The following is a 22,189-nucleotide window of genomic DNA, read 5'->3' on the forward strand; positions in this document are numbered from 1 at the left end:
GCTTTTGTTGCATGCCATCCAGTCTGCGGAAATACTATACATGATTACAATCGAGTCATTCACAGTGTACAGATACATGTTCAAGGCAATAATATTTGGTGCAAGAGAAAGTCCAGTAAAGTCTGATCACAGATAGCTTGAGGATCTCCAATGAGGTAGATAGTAGCTCAGGGCCTCTCTCTAGTTGTTGATAGGATGGTTCAATTGCCTGATAGCAGGCGTTTTCACACTTCTGTACCTCTTGCCTGATGGGAGAGGGGAGAAGAGGGAGTGACTGGGTGTGAGATTCACCCTTGAATCTGGTGGTGGCCTTGCTGAGGAAGCGTGAATTGTGAATGGAAAGAAGGTTGGTTCGCGTGATAGTCTGGGCTGCGTCCACAATTTTCTAATCTCTTGTGGTCTTGGGTGGAGCTGTTCCCAAACCATGCTGTGATGCATCCCGATAAAATGCTTTCTACGGCACACCTGTAGAAGTTGGTGATAGTTGTTGGGGGACATGCCCTGAATGAGGTCTGAATCAGGTGTGAACGAGTCTGAACCAGGCTTTCACGAGTAGTTGGTGGTGGACAGTTTACCTCTTGTCTGTGCTTATAGGGCAGGCCTGAACAAGCCGACATCGAACCAGACAGTGAGCACTGCTCTAACTCCAGTTTAGGTTTCCTGAGGGTCCTTGTACTATTTCACTAACGTTCCTCCTTTCCTGACCTACCATTTATCTTGTATGTTCACGTCACTTACATGATGCTCTATTCGTTCCCTGCTAACTCCATCTCTTTTCCTTTCGCCAGGCTCTTCATCTCCTGCTGTTGTCTCTCCACTGTCTGTTTCTTTCCTCACTCTTCCATTTTCATCCGACTTTTCTGCTATTGTCCCTTTCGTCTCTTTTGTCTCCCCAGATGTACACAGGGAGAGGCGGCAGCATTGAGAAATTCGGTGAGTTACAGGCAGCAGAAAGCCGAGTTAGGAGGTCAGGTTACTGGAGCATGAGTCCACTGCAAAGAGCTGCATCCATCGATTAATGCAATGTAGTGCAGTGATAACGATTTGAGTGTATTCTGGTCACCTTTTCACCAGAGTGCCAAGTTCACAGGTTGTTGGAGCAGAATTAGGCCATTCATCCCATCTAGTCTACTCCGCCATTCATTCATGGCTGATCAATCTACCCCATTTTCCTGCTTTCTCCCCATAACCCCTGACACCTGTACTAATCAAGAATCTGTCAATCTCCACCATATCCATTGACTTGGCCTCCACAGCCGTCTGTGGCAATGAATTCCACAGATTGACCACGCTCTGACTAAAGAAATTCCTCCTCATCTCCTTTCTAAAGATACATCCTGTTATTCTGAGACTATTTCCTCTGGTCCAAGACTCTCCCACTAGCGGAAACATCCTCTCCACATTAATTCTATCCAGGCCTGCGAAGACAAAGTCTGTTATGCAAAGGCTCTTGCTTCTATGTTATCCCTCTTTCGCATCCACTCCCTACACACCAGGGGCGATTACAAAGGCCAATTAACCTACAAACTCACACGTCTTTGGGATGTGGGAGGAAACTGGAACACCCAGAGGAAACGTGCGTGGTCGCAGAGAGAACCTTTGGTTTTACGTTTAGGTATATTATTGTCACGTGTACTGAGATGCATTGCAAAGCTGCTGTTTGCCTGCTATCCAATCAAATCTGATAATAATGACACAATGGCACTGCAGTAGATTTGCTGCCTCACAGCACCACCCGAGTTTGATCCTGACCTCGGGTGCTGTCTGTATGAGGTTTGCACGTCCCCCTGTGACGTGGACTCGGTGGGCCGAAGGGCCTGTTTCAGTGCTGTATCTTTGCTGATGCTGCCTGATCTTTTAAGAGGCTTTTAGATAAGCACATGGATATGGATCACGTGCAGGCAGAGGAGAGTAGTTTAACTTGGCATCATGTCTGGCACAGACATTGTAGGTCAAAGGCCATGTTCTTGTGTACTGTTCTATGTAAGGACTTTAGATTACATAATAGTACAATTAAAACTCGATTATCAATACTTTAATAAAAACACAAGGGTGCTGGAGTAACTCAGCAGGTCAGGCAGCATCTCTGAAGAACATGAAAAACTCTCATTTCAGATTGGGACCCTACTTAAGGCTTATATTTCGGGCCGGGACAATTCCTCAGACTCGAATTGTCTTCTGTCCATTTCCATCCACAAATGCTGCCTGACCCGCTGAGTTCCTCCAGCACTTTGTGTTTTTCTTAAGATTCCAGCATCTGCAATTCCTTGTGTGGTCAATGTAAATTTGTCCTGCTACTGAGACCCTCTAACCCTCAATAGTTCTTCCTCTGGAGGTATCAAAGCATGACAAGTGCAGGCAGGCAGTATCCAAGATAACTGTGAATATCCGAAATACAATGAAAGAGGTTGACACTATGCTTAAGATTTTTAAGTTAATTGCCTGCTTTTCCTTTTAAGTTCTTGGTCACGGTGGACCAGAAGTACCTGACTGAAGCACGTAATGGAATACTTTTCATCCTGTACACCATCATGTCGTCTGTGAGCCTACTGTGGGGGGTCCTACAGGCAGTGGACTCAACAGAGAGAACCACTGTGGCCTCTGCTGTTACCATCAATCTGGGCTCCACGAAGGTGGGTGCTGTTCAGGAAGTTCCCATTGTTTAGTTGATACATTAAATTACAGACTATAAGAAGGGTCTCGAACCGTCACATCACCTATTCCTTTTCTCCAGAGACGCTGTCAAACTCGCTGAGTTACTCCAGCTTTTTGTGTCTATCTTCGGTTTAAACCAGATTCTGCATGACTGCTTGCTGCAGTTCCTTCCTACAGTAAATTACTGGTCCACCACTGATGGTCCGGCACCTTATTTAATCCCCACACGTTCCCCGCCTCTGACAAAACCTTGAATTAAAACACAACTGTCTTTCGCTGATGACGTCACAATGGGTCTGCGTGCTGTTACTCGTGCTGCGAGTGACATCACTATATTTCTGTGTCTTATGGTCTTATAAGGCTATCTTTTTATAAAGCTTTAATAAGTAATGACAACATGAATAAAAAGACAATAATTGTGGTTCACAACAATGTAGAAACTCCACTTGTAACTGGATAGACTGATCCCAATTACTTTGGGTGTTTGGATACCATCCACTGTGTATCCCCCCCACTCTGTTTCACTAGACTCAGCGGAGTGTCCAGCATGTCAGTGAGATACAAGTATAAGGTAACTCTGGCATCAATTTCCTGTACAGTTACCAGTTGTCAGATTTACCCAAGAACCACCAAGGGTGTTTTTTGCGACCAAATCCAGCCTTTGATTGATACAAATTTAGCAGAGACAGAAGAAACTGATTCACAGTTTACGACAGTGCCTATGTAACTCGAGCTTAAGAGGCTGACGGGTGTTTACTGTACCCACGTTCCCAGTGTGAGCTCCTATATATTGGCAATCGTTTCAGTGAACGTTTACGCTCAGTCTGTCTTGGCCCACGCAATCTACCAGTTGCCAAACATTTAAACTCCCCTTTCCATTCCCATACTGACCCTTCTGTCCTGGGTCTCCTTCACTGTAGGAGTGAGGTCATACGCAAATTGGAGGAACAGCACCTCATATTCCGCTTGGGCAGCTTACAACTCAGCTCTGTGAACGTTGATTTCTCGATTGTTTCAAATAACTCCTGCCCCCCTCCACCACACTAGTTGTCCTTCCGGTTCCACTGGTCGCGTGCTTGCATCCCTCTTGTTATCACTTCTTCCCCAGAGAACATGTTCTGGCCTTTTCTCACCTCCAGTTTATTCCCCTGCCCCCACCTCTTCATTCAGTATGAAGAAAGTTTCCGACCTGAAACGTCACCTTTTATTTTTCTTCAGAGATGCTTGTTGAATAACCTGCTGAGTTACTCCAGCATTTTCTGTATATCTTGCATGTTTCAAAATTCAATCTTGCTGAATTGTAAAGATGATACAATTGTGTGAAAATTAAATGAAAGGACTATCTTGTAACTTCTGCTCGCTTTTTTAATGCAATATGAACATTAATTCATATGTCTTCATTCATTTATTTTTAATTCATTCATAATTAATGTGAATGTTAATTCAACTCTGGTTTTATCTCAGAGAATGGTCTCCCTGCATTGTCAATGAAGTCCGTGTCCTTTCTATCCCATTTAGAGTCTCCGGCAACAGATCTTGGAGCTCCTTGGTCCTATCTCTATGAACCATGGCGTACACTTCATGGCTGCTATTGCGTTTGTCTGGAATGAGAGAAGGGAGAACTCAAATACCAGCAGAAACAAGGTGGGACTGCGCTCTGCTGGTTTCTGGTGTCTAGCAGGGTGTGGGGGGGGATCTTCAAGTGTAAACAGATGATCGATGGTTGCCATGGACTCGATGGGCCAAAGGGCCTGTTTCATGTTGTATCAGTGTAAGAAAAATTCTTCCAAATGTCACTTTTTGATCCTTTTTCCAATCTCCTGCACTCACCAGTCCTTGATCCCTCACCAATGGGAATGGTTTCTCAATATCTGCACTGACGTTATCCTCAATGATTTTTAAGTATCACTCTCAGGGGAAAAAAGCCCCATTTATGGGGCAGCTTGAGCAAATTAATCTGGAAGATTACCCTAATGGGTTAATGGAAAGTATTTAAAATATTGCCGCTAAAAACTTGTCTAACTTCCCTTCATTGTTTGTAGATCAGTCTGAAGAAGGCTCCAAACCAGTTCCTCCAGTACTTTGTGTTTTGCTCAGGATTCTAGCATCATCATCTTCTTCGTTGCTTCACTGATTCTGGAGAATTCCTTGTGAACAGTTGTAGAGTTGTTGCCTTACAGTGCCAGAGATCCTGGTTCGATCTAAACTGTGGATGCTGTCTGCACAGCGTTTGTACGTTCTCCCTGTGACCGTGCGGGGTTTCTCTGGTTTCCTTCCACACTACAAAGACGTACAGGTTTATAGGTTAATTGGCTTCTGTAAATTGTAATTTGTCCCTCGTGTATTGGATAGTGCTTGTGTACGGTGTGATTTCTGGTCAGCGTGGACTTGATGGGCCGAAGGGTCTGTTTGCACACTGTATCTCTAAAGTTTAAAGTAAAGTAAATGGCAAAATGCATAACACTCAGCAGCTAAAAAGGATAGAACACAAAGTGCTGAAGTAGCTCAGTGGGCCAGGCTGCATCACTGGAGGACATGGATAGGTGATGTTTCAGGTTGGGACCCTATGTTCAACAGGATTTTGGGTCAGTCACTCAGCCAGAGGGAATTTGCCGCTTAGGATAAAAATGTTTGCCCTGCAATGTACACTGGGCACAATTTTACAGACTTTAATTCAGTTTTGAATTATGTGAGAGCATTGAAGATTAAATAAATTTCATATTTGTCCGAGTTCACAAGCACTGCATATCTTAGTGCCTCCCAGATTCCTGAGCATTAAACTTGATAGTAGTGCTTTTTTTTGTTGACAAAATCACACCATTAACACATGTGTTACGTGGCTGGAAAACAAAATAATGACATTTAACTTTTAAAAGGTACCACCACCTACTGTCATAAGATGAGCACAGGCACATTGCATCTGACGTGTGTTTAATTTATGTATTTTTGAAATAACACGCTTGTTTAATTAATACTAAAACCAAATTTACGTGATGTATTTTTGAAATAATGCACTCACATTTAAGCCTATTTAAATATTTAAATTTATATCTTTAATTTGTGAATTACGCGCTGCTTTTCCGGATAAACGTAAAATGCAACGTGCCTGTATTGGTTGATAGCAATTGCCATTATCACTACTGTTAAGACACAAAATGCTGAAGTAACTCAGCGGCTCAGGCAGCATCACCGGATAACATGGATAAGTGAAGTGTCGGGTCGGGACCATTCGTCAAATTGAGTCACACAGTCTAAAGAAGGGTCCCGACCCGAAACATCACCAAAGAAACAACGGTGGCACAGTGGCTCAGAGGTAGAGCTGCTGCCTTACAGCGCCAGAGACCTGCATACAATCCTGACATCGGGTGCTGTCTATGTGGAGTTTGTACGCATGGTTTCTCTGGTTTCCTCCCACATTCCAAAGACGTGCAGGTTTGTAGGTTAATTGGCTTCTGTAAAATGACCCCTGCTTGTCAGATAGTGCTAGTTATGTTGGTCGGCACGGACTAGCTGGGTCGAAGGGTCAGTTTCCATGCTTTTATCTATAAAAATCACCTATTCATGTTCATAAATTCATGAGTTGTCAGAACAGAATTAGGCCATTTGGCCTATCAAGTCTACTCCACCATTCAATCGTGGCTGATCTATCTTTCCATGTAAACCCCACTTTCCTGCCTTCTCCCCATAACCCCTGACGCCCTTATTAATCAAGAATCTATCAAGCTTTAAAAATATCCATTGACTTGGCCTCCACAGCCTTCTGTTGCAATGAATTCCACAGATTCTGCCTGACCCGCTAAGTTCCTCCAGCACTTTATTTATTTTATTGTAAACAGCGTCTGCAGTTCCTTGTTTCTACATCACCACTGTTGTGACAGGCTGACTTTCTGTATATTGATTTATGTCAACACGCAGGATGTTAAATACATTTTCAACTTAATTTTTTTTAAAGGTTATTCCTGTACCCTGTTCTGAGCAGTTATTGTTGGTGGAACTTGTGCGCTCGATTAGTGTAATGAGAGCTGAGACTGTTATACAGACTGTGAAGGAAGTGTTAAAACAGCCTCCAACCTCAGCCAAGGAGAAGGTATGTGTATTAAATATATGACTCGCATTATGTATTATTAATTAATTGGTGTACAACTTATAGAAGCATACAAAAGTATGAGGCATAGCTGGGGTAGACAAAATATTTTCCCCCAGTTGAAAATATCTAATACTAAGCCATGGTATAAAATACGCAGGAGGTGAGGTCAAGAGGTGTGGCAAAATACATCAACCTCCACAGTACATATGGAGTCGTAGCAAAATGACATGGATTTCATAAATTATAGGAACAGAATTAGATCATTCGGCCCATCAAGTCTGCTCTGCCATTCAATCATAGCTGATCTATCTTTCTCCATTTTCTGCCTTCTCCCCATAACTTGTACTTCGATTCTCGATTCCCATAATTGGTCCTTGGTTCTATGTCGTATGTAATCCATGTATTTTGTGTTGACTCCACATACACTGTGGAGGCAATGTATTCCATTTAACCCCTTAGCCCAGTCTCCTACTCATGTTATACCATCTCGGTCAAAGTGCTGTAGTGATACCAGCAACTTGTGAATAATGTACACATCATACAGGCCTGCTGGTCAACTATGGGGATATTATTCTGAGGTTGCCTCGGGATCAAAATTAACAGTGGTGTCATTAGGAATTGGGGTGGCACAATGGCACAGCGGTAGAGTTGCTGCCTTACAGCGCCAGAGACTCGGGTTCCATCCTGACAATGGGTGCTGTCTGTACAGAGTGTGTACAATTCCCCATGACCACATGGGTTTTCCCCGGGTTCTCCGATTTCCTCCTACACGCCATAGACGTACAGGTTTATAGGTTAATTGGCTTTGGAAATTGTAAAAATTGTCCCTAGTGTGTTTAGATTGGTGTAAGGGGTGAACGCCGAAGGGCCTGTTTCCGCGCTGTATCTCTTAAGACTAAAGACTAAGTATTCTGAATAGTTTCACATTGTAGCTCTTCAGAGTGACTCTGCATTGATGGACTTGGATATTTTTTGGGGAAAGAGTTTTAGACGGTGGCAAGATGGGTTTTAAATGATCCATTGTAATGGATAATTTACAACCTGTTCCCTCCTGCACTGCTTTTCTTTGGACCCATGCTTTCAACTGGCTGTAGAGATGTGCATATATGTACAGCGAAGCTCCAGAGAGGACTGCAGGGATGGTAATAACATGTATCAATCAAAATATAATGGAAACCAAAGGTTACTTTGTAAATGTGATTCAAAAAACGATGTTTAAATTTCTTTGCGCATCTTATAACTGTTCCATGCTCCTTATGTTCCAGAAACAGCTCTCGCTGGAAGTCTGTATGTTGCAGTTTTTCTATGCATATGTACAAAGGTAATCTGCTTCAATTATATGATCATTTATACCTAATAACCAGGTGATTTATCTTCCCTATATGCTAAAGTAAGCTGGGAAGTGTGCAGAGAAGATTTACAAGTATGTTGCCACTACTCGAGCAAGGCCTGAGCTATAGTTTAGTTTTTTAGTTTAGTTGAGAGATACAGCACGGAACCAGGCCCACCGGGTCCTTGCTGACCAGCGATCCCCGCATATTAACACTATCCTACATCCACTAGGGACAATTTTTACATTTACCAAGCTAATTAACCTACATACCTGGAAGTATTTGGAGTGTGGGAGGAAACCGAAAATCCACGCATGTCACGGGGAGAACATACAGCTGCTTTACAATGCCAGAGACCAGGGTTTGATCCTGCCTATGGGTGCTGCCTGTAGGTTCTCCCTGTGACCGTGTGGGGTTTCTCTGGGTGTTCTGGTTTCCTCCTCCCGCACTTGAAAGACGTACAGGATTGTAGATTAATTGGCATTGGTTAAAATTGTAAATTGTCCCTAGTGTGTGGAATAGTGCTAGCGTAAGGGATGATCGCTGGTCGGCGTGGACTCAGTGGGCCAAAGGGCCTGTTTCCGCGCTGTATCTCCAAAGTCTAACGTACATTAGACTTTGTCTTTGGAACGGTGCACTACAATGCTGAGAACTATGCACTCTATATTCCCCTTTGCTCTACCTAATGTACTTGTACATGAGTTTAGCTTGATAGTGTTTATGTATAGTATTATCTGATTTGATTGGATAGCATGCAAACCAAAGCTTTTCACTGTATCAAGGTACATTGTGAGATTGGAAATACGTCTCACATTTCCGTGCCATATCATTTGATGACTGTGACTATCTGATGGCTGCACCATAAAGGTATTACCCTTTTGCAGGATCCCAGTACAGACTTTAGTTGATAGCTGGCCGTCACTATTGACCTTGCTGAAGGACTCTGTTCAACTTTATCTACCCCCTCCTGGACAATTCCTCATCCTCGGGTAAGATCTTGCACTAAATGTTATTCACATTATTCCCTTTATCCTGTATCTATACACTGTGGATGGCTCGATCGTAATCATGTATTGTCTTGCCGCTGACTGGTTAGCACGCAACAAAAGCTTTTCACTATGTCAAGGTACACGTGACAAACTAAACTCAACGAAGAATTTGTTCAAGGAACTTTTAAAGTGGTAGGTACAGAGGTTCAGGAAATATTGTTATGCCCGAAGAACAGAGAATTTCAATCTACCTTTATGTTGGTTTTAGTGGGCCGCTAATACCAACCATATCTGGCCCAAAGGTTTTTAGATTAAGTCTTTATTTTTAAGAAGTTTAAAAATTGAAGGATACATGGTATACAGTTTAAGGGCAGCACGGCAGCGTAGCAGTAGAGCTGCTGCCTCCCCACACCAGAGACCTGGATCGATCCTGACTAAGGGTGCTGTGTGTGCAGAGGTGGCACGTTCTCCGTGACTGGTGGTCGGCGCGGACTCGGTTGGCTGAAGGACCTGTTTCTATGCTGTATCTCTAAACTAAATCAAACTATGGTTGCCTATTCTTACTCTCTTGTACTTACTTTGTGCTTGTGTTTAATAAGATTTTACTGGATTGTATGCAAAAAATGAATTTTGCTGTACCTAGGTAGGTGACAATAAAGTATAATTGAACCATTGACAATCCTTGGTTCAGGTGGTTGGTGGTACAACCGCAGAGGGCTGCTAGTAAGCCTCTGGGGGAGTATAGGTGGCAGGGAAATATGGAGAACAGGGTTGGTCTGAGATCTACTACTTGGCCTCCACTTGGGTCATGAAATATGATGGAGGTCCACCAGTCACAATCCTTTAGCAACAGAGAAGATGCGATAGAAAATAAAAGTCAAAGTATCCGGGTATCTGTAACTCCAGTGTGAAGTGAAGAATGATAAAGTTGTTAATCTTGCATTGAAATATGGTTCCTTGTGTTCTCAATGCCCATCTAAAGATTTGCAAGCCATAATTGTATAGTTTAGAACAAACTGTCTGGGGGTTGCTGGAATATGGTCCACACTGCCTGAGTGGGTGGTGGAGGCTGATACTCATGGCGCGGGCACACCGCGGCAGGCGCGGGCACACCGCGACGCCCTGTGTCTCCCTTTCAAGGGAGATGCTAAAAATGCATTTCGTTGTCTCTGTACTGTACACTGACAATGACAATAAATTGAATCATTTCATTTTTTTTTTTTCATCATTTCATTTAAGAAGCACTTATACAAATATGTTTGCACGATCTTCCTGTAACCATGTGGGATTTCTCCAGGTATTCCCGTTACCCAAAGATCTGTGATTTGTAGGTTAATTGCTCTCTGTAGATTGCCGCTGGTGTGTAGGGAGTGGATGAGAAAGTGGATGACATAGGACTAGTATGAACGGATGATCAATGATTGGCATGAACTCAGTGGGCCACGGGGCCTACTTCCATGCTGTATCTCTAAGCTAAAGTAAAATTAACTACTTAAATTGCCACGGCATAGAAGGCTAAGGACCTAATGTGGATAAATGGGATTAGTGTTGATAGGTACAATGGGCGACATGGACGTGATGGGCTGAATGGCCTCTTCTGTGTGTACAACTGTCACGCTATGACCGCGTGCCTCACAAATCCATTTTGATTCTTTAGTCATTAATTCATTGGGCTTGGTGTTTCAAATGGAGGTAATGCTCTTTGAAGTTGTTTCATGATCTGCAGCCGAAGCAGTCGAGTGCATAGAGAAACAAGGAGCTGCAGGTGTTGTCTTGCAAAAAAGAAACCACACAAAGTAACTCAGCAGGTCAAGCAGCATCTTTAAACATGGATCAGTGACGTTTCAGGTTGTGATCCTTCTTCAATCCGAAACATTGCCAATCCATGTTCTACAGCGATGCTGCCTGACCTGCTGGGATACTCCAGCACTTTGTATCTTTTTCTATTGAATGTCTATATTTGTAGAGGTAAAGTAGCCAGTTGACCCAAGAGGTAGGGGATTTGCAACATCAAAAAATACATTGTATGGAGACAATTATAGGCATTGTGTGTAACTGTTGGTAACCATTTACTCTTTAATCAATAACACCACAGCCAATTAGCAGGTTATTTGCATTAAGGGCCTGTCCCACCAGCATGCGATTGCATGCATCTAGCGCGACCAAACGTGGTGGCTTGAGGCGTACGGCCTCGCGGGGCTGGTCCCAATTCCAACCGCGGAGGCGTATGGAGTTGTCTGGGGCTGATCCCGACATCATACTCACCAATCAGCTGGGCAGGAGGCGGGCCGCTGAATTTGAACATTGCACGCCGTCGGGCGGTGACGTCATCACGCAACGGCACGCACTAGACGTACGCCGTCAAGACGCTGCATACGCCGTCAAGACGCTGCATACGCCCGTCAAGACGTTGCGTACGGCCTCAATGCGGCTGCGGGCCGACAGGCCGTTGTCGCGCGGGATTTTCGGACAGTGCAAGAGTTTTGGAGCCCCGCACAACTCCATACACCTCCGCTGATCGAAGTGGGACTGGCCCCGCGAGGCCTTACGCCTCAAGCAACCACGTTTGGTCGCGCTAGACGCATGCTATCGCGTGCTGGTGGGACAGGCCCTTTACTGTTTATAGGATTTTGACTTGGCTCCTTTGCCTATAAATTAAAAAGCACATTATGAAGAAACAGTTAATGAGCACGTGACATTTCGCATGTGCCAAGCATGCAGGAGTCTCTTTAATACAAGTTTGTTCTTTGACGTCTTTAGAGTGCTCAATGAGTTCATCATGAAGAACCCCAATCTGGAAAGCAAAAAAGACCAAAGGGATCTCCAGGTCAGAGTGGTCAATATATTGTAAATATGGTTTTTAAATTAATGGACAGAACTGTCCTTGTGCATCTGAGTTCCCCTGCATGAGGTTAACGGCCTGAGTGCGCCTCTTTGTTTTCCTAGGATGTCACCCACAAGATAGTGGAGGCCATTGGGATCATCGCAGGGTCCTCGCTGGAGCAGACCACCTGGCTCAGGAGGAACCTGGAGGTGAAGCCTTCTCCGCAAATCCTCGTGGAAGGAAGCAGCCTGGAAAGAAACGTGGAAGGTACGATTAACGGAACGGTCGCATAGAATGACAAGAGTCAAGAGTGTTCTTTCCTTGTCACGTATCTCAAAACAGAACAATAAAATTCTTACTTGCAGCAGAACAACAGATATGTAAAGTGTTTAAGAGGGAACTACAGATGCTGGAGAATCGAAGGTTACACAAAAAAGCTGGAGAAACTCAGCGGGTGCAGCAGCATCTATGGAGCGAAGGAAATAGGCAACGTTTCGGGCCGAAACCCTTCTTCAGACTGATCGGGGGGGGGGGGGGGTGGGGACAAGAAAGGGAAAAGGAGGAGTAGCCAGAAGGCTGGGGGATGGGAGGAGACAGCAGGGGGGCTGAGGAAGGGGAGGAGACAGCAAGGACTAACAAAATTGGGAGAATTCGATGTTCATGCCCCCGGGGTGCAGACTCCCCAAACGGAATATGAGGTGCTGTTCCTCCAATTTTCCGGTGCTGCTCGCTGTGGCCATGGAGGAGACCCAGGACAGAGAGGTCGGAGACGGAGTGGGAGGGGGAGTTGAAGTGCTGAGCCACCGGGAGGTCAGCTTGGTTATTGCGGACCGAGCGGAGGTGTTCGGCGAAACGATCGCCCAACCTCCGCTTGGTCTCACCGATATAGATCTAATAACTCGCCCAACCTAATAACGATCGCCCAACCTCTGCTTGGTCTCACCGATATAGATATTGTCCCGGAAGACCCATTGTCTCCGCCTGTTCGTGCCCCACCGAACTCATTTCCAAATACCTTGACTCCATCCTATCACCCTTGGTTAAATCCCTCCCTACCTATGTTCAAGACACCTCAGACACTCTCCGTCGTCTCCGCGCATTCAATTCTCTAGGCCCTCACCCCCTCATCTTCACCATGGACGTCCAATCACTATACACCTCCATCCCCCACCACGATGGTCTCACAACCCTCCGGTTCTTCCTCGACCAGAGAAGCAACCCATACCCAGCCACTGACACTCTCCTCCGCCTAGCGGAGCTGGTCCTTACCCTCAATAACTTCACGTTCGACTCCTCCCACTTCCTCCAAATACAAGGCGTAGCTATGGGCACACGCATGGGCCCCAGCTATGCCTGCCTATTTGTAGGTTACGTCGAGCAATCTTTGTTCAATACATACCAGGGCCCCATCCCCGACCTCTACCTCCGCTACATCGACGACTGCTTTGGTGCCACCTCCTGCACCCGCACACAACTGACTGACTTCATCCACTTCACCACTAACTTCCATCCGGCACTCAAATACACCTGGACCATTTCCGACACTTCCCTACCATTCCTTGACCTCACTATCTCCATTGCAGGTGATAGACTTCTAACCGACATACACTATAAACCCACTGACTCCCATGGCCATCTGGACTACACTTCTTCCCACCCTGCTTCCTGTAAGGACTCCATCCCCTACTCCCAATTCCTCCGTCTACGCCGCATCTGCTCCACGGATGAGGCGTTCCACACCAGGACATCTGAAATGTCCTCACTATTCAGGGAACGGGGGTTCCCCTCCTCCACCATAAATGAGGCTCGCACCAGGGTCTCTTCCATACCCCGCAACACTGCTCTCTCTCCCCATCCCCGCACTCGCAACAAGGGCCGAGTCCCCCTAGTCCTCACCTTTCACCCCACCAGCCGTCACATACAAGAAGTAATCCTCCGTCAGTTTCGCCACCTCCAACGTGACCCCACTACTCGCCACATCTTCCCATCTCCCCCCATATCTGCCTTCCTCAAAGACCGCTCCCTCCATAACTCCCTTGTCAATTCTTCCCTTCCCTCTCGGTCCACCCCCTCCCCGGGCACTTTCCCTTGCAACCGCAAGAGATGCAACACTTGTCCCTTTACCTCCCCCCTCGACTCCGTTCAAGGACCCAAGCAATCGTTCCAGGTGCGACAGAGGTTTACCTGCATCTCTTCCAACCTCATCTATTGCGTCCGCTGCTCTAGATGTCAGCAGATCTATATCGGTGAGACCAAGCGGAGGTTGGGCGATCGTTTCGCCGAACACCTCCGCTCGGCCCGAAACGTTGCCTATTTCCTTCGCTCCATAGATGCTGCTGCACCCGCTGAGTTTCTCCAGCTTTTTTGTGTAACAACAGATATGTAAACATAGTTGGCTGCAAAACCCACGATAAACACCAACAAAAAAGTTCAGTGTATATAAAAAAACAAATAGTAACCCCGTCTATGTAATTCAGAGCTTATTTGGAGGTTGTAGTATTTAATAGCCCGATGGTTGTTGGTAAGAACCTGGACGTTACAGTTTTCAGGCAGGAGTGAAATGAGAGAGTGGCCAGGATGGTGTGTCTGATGATGCTCGCTGTCTTTTTGAGGCAGGGACTCTTGTCGATCCCTTTGATGGTGGGGAGATCAGTAATCAGTACCTGTGATGGGCTTGCCAGTGTTCAACACTTTTGCAGTTTTCTTTGTTCCTGGGCTCAAGTTGCCAAACCAGGGCTGTGCTCTCTACTGTACACTGTTCAAGAGCATATTCGTTGACATCCCGTGTGAATTGTCATTAGTTGGGAGGTATTAATTCATAATCATCGTCAATGACAACTAGTTGCCAGCCTTGTAGACACATGAATGTCTAGATTTATTATTGTCACCTGTACCAAGATATGTGAAAACCCTTGCTTTGCATGCCATCCAAACAGTTCAGATATAGCATAGATAGATGAAGGGTCTCGACCCGAAACGTCACCTATTTCCTTTGCTACATAGATGCTGCCTCACCCGCTGTGTTTCTCCAGCATTTTTGATTAACGGAATGTGATTAATTCTCCACATTGCAGAATATAGTTTTCAGGATTGTAGTGTATCATTTCCAAAGACAAAGTCCAATGTCTGCAATGGGGTAGAGGTGAATTGGACAGTACCCAGGCTTATGGAAGGACCGTTCAGAAGCCTGATAACGGAGGGGAAGAAGCTGGTCCTCAGTCTGGTGTTGTGCACTTTCAAGCTTCTGTACGTTCTGTTCGATGTGAGCAGAGAGAAGGAAGAATGATCGAGGAGGGACAAGTCTTTGATTATGTTGGCTGCTGTTCCAAGGCAGGAGATGACTACTTTTGAGAAACTGCAGGTGCTTGAATCTTGCACAGAGTACAAATTCAATTACAAAGGGCATTGTCAGAGGATATTGTTAAAGAATGAAGTAGACAAACTAAAATGAATCTTTGTAATCAAGATTGACAATGATCTGTGGTATTTAATTGTTAATTGGAGAAAATGCCCTAAAAATGATTGCACTATTTTTTTGCTTTCATGCTGTACAGTAAATGCTGTTTTATTCTCTATCCTTTCTAGACATCATGTTGATCCCAGTAATGGAGATATCCAGTGTCGCACCTTCGGTCTATAGTGTGCATGCACTAACTTTATTAGCTGAGGTATGTAAATCTTTGCATCATGCTTCCCTGTTCTCTTCCCCTACTGAAGACATTGACTAGACCAGACAGGGCCTGGATAGAGAGGATGTTTCCAATAGTGGAAGAGTCTAGGACCAAAGGCCGTAGCCTCAGAATAAAAGGATGTACCTTTAGAAAGGAGACGAGGAGAATTTTTTTTTCAATCAAAAGGGTGAATCTGCAATTTATTGCCACAGATGGCTGTGGGGGTCGTGACTGGGTATTTTTAAGGTGCAGATTGATAGATTTGTGATAAGGGTATCGGGTCACAGGGAGAAAGCAGGAGAATGGGGTTGAGAGGGAAAGATTGATCAGCCATGATTAAATGGCGGAGTAGAATTGATGGGCTGAATGGCCTAATTCTGCTCCTATAACTTATGACTTCATTAGAATAGTCCTGTACCACATCACAATAACATTATTGGTGTGAGCCTATTTAGTTTACCCTGTTGTTAAGTCATACAACATAGAAACAGACCCTTCGGCCCAGCTCATCCATGCTGACCAAGATGCCCATGTAAGCCAGTCGCATCTGCCCACATTTGGTCCAAATCCCTCTAAACCTTTCCTGTCTAAGTGTCTTCTAAATGCTGTAATTGTACCTGCCACAACTACCTCCTCTGGCAGCTTGTTCCATATACCCACCACCCTCTGAGTGAGAACATTTCCCCTCGGGTTCCTTTTAAACCTTTTCCCTCTCACCGTAAAACCTATGTCCCCTGGTTCTTGATTTCCCTACTCTGGGTAAAAGACTGTGCACTCAAAGGATGAGATATTTAGTTTCATTAAGAGATACAGTGCAGAATCGTGCCCTTCGGCCCACCGAGTCCACGCCGACCAGCGAGGATCACCCCGTATACTAGCACTATCCTACACACCAGGGACAATTTATAATTTTACCGAAGCCAATTAACCTGCAAACCTGCACGTCTTTGTAGTGTGGGAGGAAACCGGAGCTCCCGGAGAAAACCCACACGGTCATGGAGAGAATGTGCAAAGTCCGTAAAATGCTGCATCCATAGTCAGGATCGCACCCGGGTCTGTGGCGCTGTGATGGCAGTAACTCTACCGTTGCACCACCGTTGAAGTTCTCTGTCTTTCAGGTGTTGGCTCATCTTTTGGACATGGTGTTCCACAGTGATGAAAAGGAGAGAGTGCTTCCCTTACTAGTGAACATCATGTACTATGTGGTACCCTACCTCCGCAACCACAGGTATGCACTTGACCACTTGCATGGAATCTGATTGTGATTTTGTTGTTGTAGAGCAAGTTGGACCAGTGTGGGATTTTTCTTACTTTAATTTAGAGATACAGCATTGAAACGGGCCCTTCGGCCCACCCCACCGAGTCTGTGGCGGGCAGGGGTCACCCTAGTTCTATTCTATACACGAGGGACAATTTTACAGAAGCCAATTAAACTACAAGCCTGCACATCTTTGGAGTGTGGGAGGAAATTGGACCACCCGTAGAAAACCCATGCGGTCATGGGGAGAACATACAAACTCTGTACAATCAGCCCCCTTAGTCAGGATCAAACCTGGGTCTCTGGCGCTATAAGGCAGCAACTCTACTACTGTGCCACCCAGAGTTCTATCTTACCACTAGTTCTATTTTATCTCACTTACTCATCCACTCCCTACGTACTGGGGCAATTTACAGAGGCCAATTATTGTAACTATCTGTACATTCTTCCTATTCCTACACTCACCAGCGCAGGGAGTTAGGTTTAGGTATATTATTGTCATGTGTACCAAGGTGCAGTGAAAAGCTATATTTTGCATGCTATCCAAACAAACAGATATACCATACATAAATAGAATCAAGTCATACTTATGACACAGAGTGCAGGAGTAACTCAGCAGGTCGGGCTGCATCTGCAAGAGAAAATAGATAGGTGACATATTGGGTTGAGATCCTTCTTCGGACTGGTTGGTCCCGACCTGAAAAGTCACCTGGCCGTGTTCTACTGAGATGCTGCTTGACCCATGGAGTTACTCCAGCACTCTCTTTCTTCTTTTGTAAACCAGCATCTGTACTACTTTGCTTCTACATCAAACTCAAGTATAATAGGTAGAGCAAACGGGAAGATTCAGAGTGCAGAATGTAGTTCTCAGCATTGTAGCAAATCAATCCAAAGATAAAAGTCCAATGTCCACAATGGGGACGAGGTGAACTGGACAGTACCTTCACTTGTGGAAGGATCGTTCACAAGCCTGATAACAGACGGCTTCCAATTGGCTTTTTATCAAAGGTTCATTGGTTCTTTATTATCACATGTACCAAGGTACACAGTGAAATTCCTTTTTTGCATACAGTTCAGTAAATCTCCACTGTACATAAACACAATCCAGATTCAGTACACAGTGTATAGAAATAGCTGGCAGACCATATAGAAGAGTCGCCAGGTTTTAACACCATTTTCAAAGTCCATACTGCAGCTGGCCATAAAGGCCTGTTGTCCTGGCAGCGTTGCAGGGTCGGCCTGGCCAAGTGAAGCTGTAGGTGTCCTCCTCCGCTGCTCCACCACTCCTGTCTTCTGCTGAAAGATCGGTGATTCATTCCAATTGAGGTGGAGCTCTGTACGTGGAGGGAGGAAGGGAGGAGGAGACCCCCTTTCCACTTTCTGTTGCTTTCTATGACAAGGACTGTGTGTGTTTGTTTGGGGTGAACCATAGGGCAACAGTCCTCTGGTCCTGTGATTTCTGTGCTTCTCTTCCAGTGCCCACAACGCCCCAAGTTACCGAGCATGCGTGCAACTGGTCAGCAGCCTGAGCGGTTATCAGTATACCAGGCGGGCTTGGAAAAAGGAAGCATTTGATCTCTTCATGGACCCAAACTTCTTCCAGATGGATGCATCCTGCGTCAGTCAGTAAGTAGTGATTAGGGTCGCTTGTCTCAACAGTTTATGTGGGCGTAAAGCAAACCGAGTTAGACCCACTTCTTCCAGTTAAAAGAATATTAGTAATATATATCTATAATCTCATTTTTGATTAAATGCTGCCTCTGCCTAGTTTGAGAAAAGGCTTGCACAGTAAATTTGACTTGTGTTTTTACATTTCACACTTTGCAGTTGGAGAGGAATCATAGACCATCTGATGACCCATGACAAAACTACGTTCAGGGACCTCATGAGTAAGTATCGGCACTGATTTACTGCCCTTGCTCATAAGTTCATGTCATTGGTGCAGAATTAGTCTATTCAACCCATCAAGTCTACTCAGCCATTCAATCACGGCTGATCTATCTTTCCCTCTCAACCCCATTCTCCTGCTTTCTCCCCGTAACCTTTAATACATAGAAACATAGAACATAGGTGCAGTAGTAGGCTATTCGGTCCTTCGAGCCTGCACCGCCATTCAATATGATCAGGGCTGATCATCCAACTCGGTATCCTGTACCTGCCTTCTCCCCATACCTTAAATATAGCAATACCCTTACTAATCAAGAATCTCCTCTTTAAAAACACCCACCCAAAAAATCCATCTGAGGTAATGGATTCACCACCGTCTGACTAAACAAATTCATTCTCATCTCCTTTCTAAAGGTACATCCTTTTATTTTGAGGCTGTGCCCTTTGGTCTTAGCCTCTCCCTCTAGTGGAAACATCCTCTCCACGTCCACTTTACCCATGCCTTTCACTATTTAATAAGTTTCAATGAGGTTCTTCCCCTCATCCTTCTAAACTCCAGCGAGTACAGGCCCAGTGCCGTCAAACGTTCATAGAAACATAGAAATTAGGTGCAGGAGTAGGCCATTCGGCCCTTCGAGCCTGCACCGCCATTCAATATGATCATGGCTGGGATTATTCTTGTAAACCACTTCTGGACCCTCACCAATGCCAGCACATCCCTCCTCGGATATGGGGCTCAGAACTGCTCACAATACTCTAATCCTCATGTACCTTACCTTTCTTGTTCATCTTATTGTCTTAACAGTATCATGAGTGTAAAAGGAAGTTATTTGTTCTTTTCGGTATGAAGTATTTTGCACACAAGGCCAATAAATAGAATAATTGAAAAATTAGTTAGCAATTGGTTCATTACAGCTGCAAGCGCAATCAGATATCTTCACTTTACAAAAGAACTGCAGATGCTGGTTTATACCAAAGATAGACACAAAATGCTGGAGTAACTCAGTAGGTCAGGCAGCATCTCTAAAGAAATTGGACAGGTGATGTTTCAGGTTGTGACCCTTCTTCAGATATCTTTGCTAGTCAGAATGCACAGAGTTTATAATCAAAAACGTTCAACAATTTCAGACATGCCACATTTATTTTTAAGTTAACCATATTGTTTAACTGATTATTTCATTTCAGTGAACCAAAAGTACTGGGCATTTCATTGCCAAATTAATGCTATCATTTTGATAGGAAGAATAATGAATCCACTTGTATGATGAGGATTATACATGAATAAAAGGGAGATGAGAAACAAACGGATCTAGGATACCAATCATTAAAGGTGGCAGTTTAAAGGTGCCCATTTCAATTGCCTGGTCCCATTCCCATACCGACGTTTCTGTCCAGGGCCTCTTCCATTTCCAGAGTGAGGCCACGTAAACTGGAGGAACCGCACCTCATATTCCACTTAGGTAGCTAACCCAACATTCTGTACATTGAATTCTACAATTTTGGGTAACTAACAATCAACCCCCATCGCTACTTTCTTTTTTCTCCTCCCTCTCTTCCCTTTGCCCCACCTGGATGATGAGTGCCCATTTCTCCCACTATCTGCTTTTTCCCCCACATACATCCCTTCCTCTGACCTCACAGTCATTTCAGTACTTTGTGTATTTTGGTTAAAGGTGACAGCGTCATCAAGATCAGCAAGGCTCATTCCTGAGCGGCTGCACATTCCATGCACAACCTGGACTGGCATCGTCTCCTTATCTGACTTTCTTTTGTAACCTTAGCGTCTCTGGCCTTTGTGCACCCATCTGCCAGCCTCCACCTGTATCTTACTTGCAGTAGCACAACAGAGGTACTGCCTGACCCACTGAGTCACTTCAGTACTTTGTGTATTTTGGTTAAAGGTGACATGTAGGTTCAGAAGTCCAATAAGGAAGGAAGCAAAGCATTGGAGGGTTAATGCAGCACAGGCCAGGTCTGTTTTCTAGAAGAGAGAAAACTAAAGGGTGATACTAAAGTCTTTAACAATTGAAGTAAAGTGGTGGCTAAGACTGGACTTGGTGTTAAATAAAAGCTGAAACTGATGTAAACACTCAGCAAATCAGGCAACATCTATTAACAAAAACAACATTTTTCATATCACAAGGGTCATATGTAAGCTGGCTGCCAATAAATCTGAAAGACCTCAGATGTATCTCCTTCACCCAAAGAACACAGTGGTGCCTCACAGTGCTGGAGACCCGGGTTTGATCCTGACTATGGGTGCCGTCTATACAGAGTTTGCACGTTCTCCCTGTGACTGCATTGCTTTGGTGTGTAGGTCGTGGATGAGCAAGTGGGATAATATAGAACTCGTGTGAATGATCAGTGGTTGGCATGGACTCTGTGGGCCGAAGGGCCTGTTTCCATACTGAAAGCAGAGGAGAAACTGTTGGATTGCTGCTGGTTTTGCCTGTGGAATGTGTGACAGAAGGTGAGTGAGGGCTTCAGCAGCAGCTGCCGCGTGTTCATGGCCTTCTCCTGTGTTTCCGCAGCTCGTGTGGCCGTGGCACAGAGCAGCTCCCTCAACTTGTTTGCCAGTCGTGAGGCGGAGCTGGAACAGCGCGCCATGCTGCTGAAGAGACTGGCCTTTGCCATCTTCAGCAGCGAGGTGGACCAGTACCAGAAATATCTGCCGGACATACAAGGTTAGTGAGCCTCCCTCCGGGGTCAATTGCGCGGAAACAGTCCATTCGGCCCTACTCGTCCCTGTCGACCAAGTTGCCCCGTCTGCGCTAGTCCCATATCCCCAACTTGCACACTAGAAACGTAATAACAAGGAACTGCCGATGCTGGTTTATACCAAAGAAACATAAGTGCTGGAGTAACTCAGCGGGTCAGGCAGCATCCGCGGAGAACATCCCCATTTGCCATTCCTCAACCAACTAACTGTTAGGATTTGATGATACATATGATAATCCTACTAGTTCTTTTGACATTACAAAGTTTTATGAAGGTCAGAGGTGTGCATTCAGCCCATCATGTACATGCATAGTCTAACCTTGTATAAGCCTGTGCCCACTTCCCTTCATCTGAATTAAAATTAACAATGTTCTACGGGCAATTAATGTGCAAATAGCTGTTTCTTGCAAGAGACTTTAGTGCAAGAGTAGAGGCACCCTGGTTCAATTATACAGGCTGCACCTTGAATATCATGTCTATCTCTTTGCCTTACCATACAGTTCCTTTATTATCACATGTACCAAGTAGAGTGAGATTATTTTTTTATGTACAGATTAGTAAGATTTGACATACATAAGTATAAATCTTGGTTAAGCACATAATGCATAGAAAAAGCCGACGGTCTCTGCAACAGTCGCCAGGTTTTAGCACCATTTGACCATTGCCTTTGACGATTTACGGCAACACTGTGGCACAGTGGTAGAGTTGTTGCCTTACAGCGCCAGAGACCTGGGTTTGATCCTGACCACGGGCGCTGTCAGTAGAGTTG

General features: G+C 45.0%; 1 protein-coding gene across 4 annotated transcripts in view; it reads left to right on the plus strand.

Annotated features, from left to right (window-relative positions):
• The window catches only part of dop1a (DOP1 leucine zipper like protein A), a 98,428-nt gene that overhangs the window by 66,886 nt on the left and 9,353 nt on the right, over nucleotides 1-22,189 (plus strand). For all 4 annotated transcript variants that reach the window (XM_055639496.1, XM_055639499.1, XM_055639498.1 and 1 more), the window contains 12 exons: nucleotides 2,460-2,633; nucleotides 4,174-4,299; nucleotides 6,608-6,742; nucleotides 8,008-8,063; nucleotides 8,958-9,062; nucleotides 11,823-11,889; nucleotides 12,009-12,153; nucleotides 15,472-15,554; nucleotides 16,676-16,785; nucleotides 18,292-18,441; nucleotides 18,643-18,704; nucleotides 21,234-21,386. In XM_055639496.1, coding sequence (XP_055495471.1) covers nucleotides 2,460-2,633; nucleotides 4,174-4,299; nucleotides 6,608-6,742; nucleotides 8,008-8,063; nucleotides 8,958-9,062; nucleotides 11,823-11,889; nucleotides 12,009-12,153; nucleotides 15,472-15,554; nucleotides 16,676-16,785; nucleotides 18,292-18,441; nucleotides 18,643-18,704; nucleotides 21,234-21,386 — 1,366 coding nt within the window. The remainder of the gene's footprint in view (nucleotides 1-2,459; nucleotides 2,634-4,173; nucleotides 4,300-6,607; nucleotides 6,743-8,007; nucleotides 8,064-8,957; nucleotides 9,063-11,822; nucleotides 11,890-12,008; nucleotides 12,154-15,471; nucleotides 15,555-16,675; nucleotides 16,786-18,291; nucleotides 18,442-18,642; nucleotides 18,705-21,233; nucleotides 21,387-22,189) is intronic.

Source organism: Leucoraja erinacea, chromosome 8 (assembly GCF_028641065.1).
Source record: "Leucoraja erinacea ecotype New England chromosome 8, Leri_hhj_1, whole genome shotgun sequence".
In the NCBI taxonomy this organism is placed as follows: Eukaryota; Metazoa; Chordata; class Chondrichthyes; order Rajiformes; family Rajidae; genus Leucoraja; species Leucoraja erinaceus.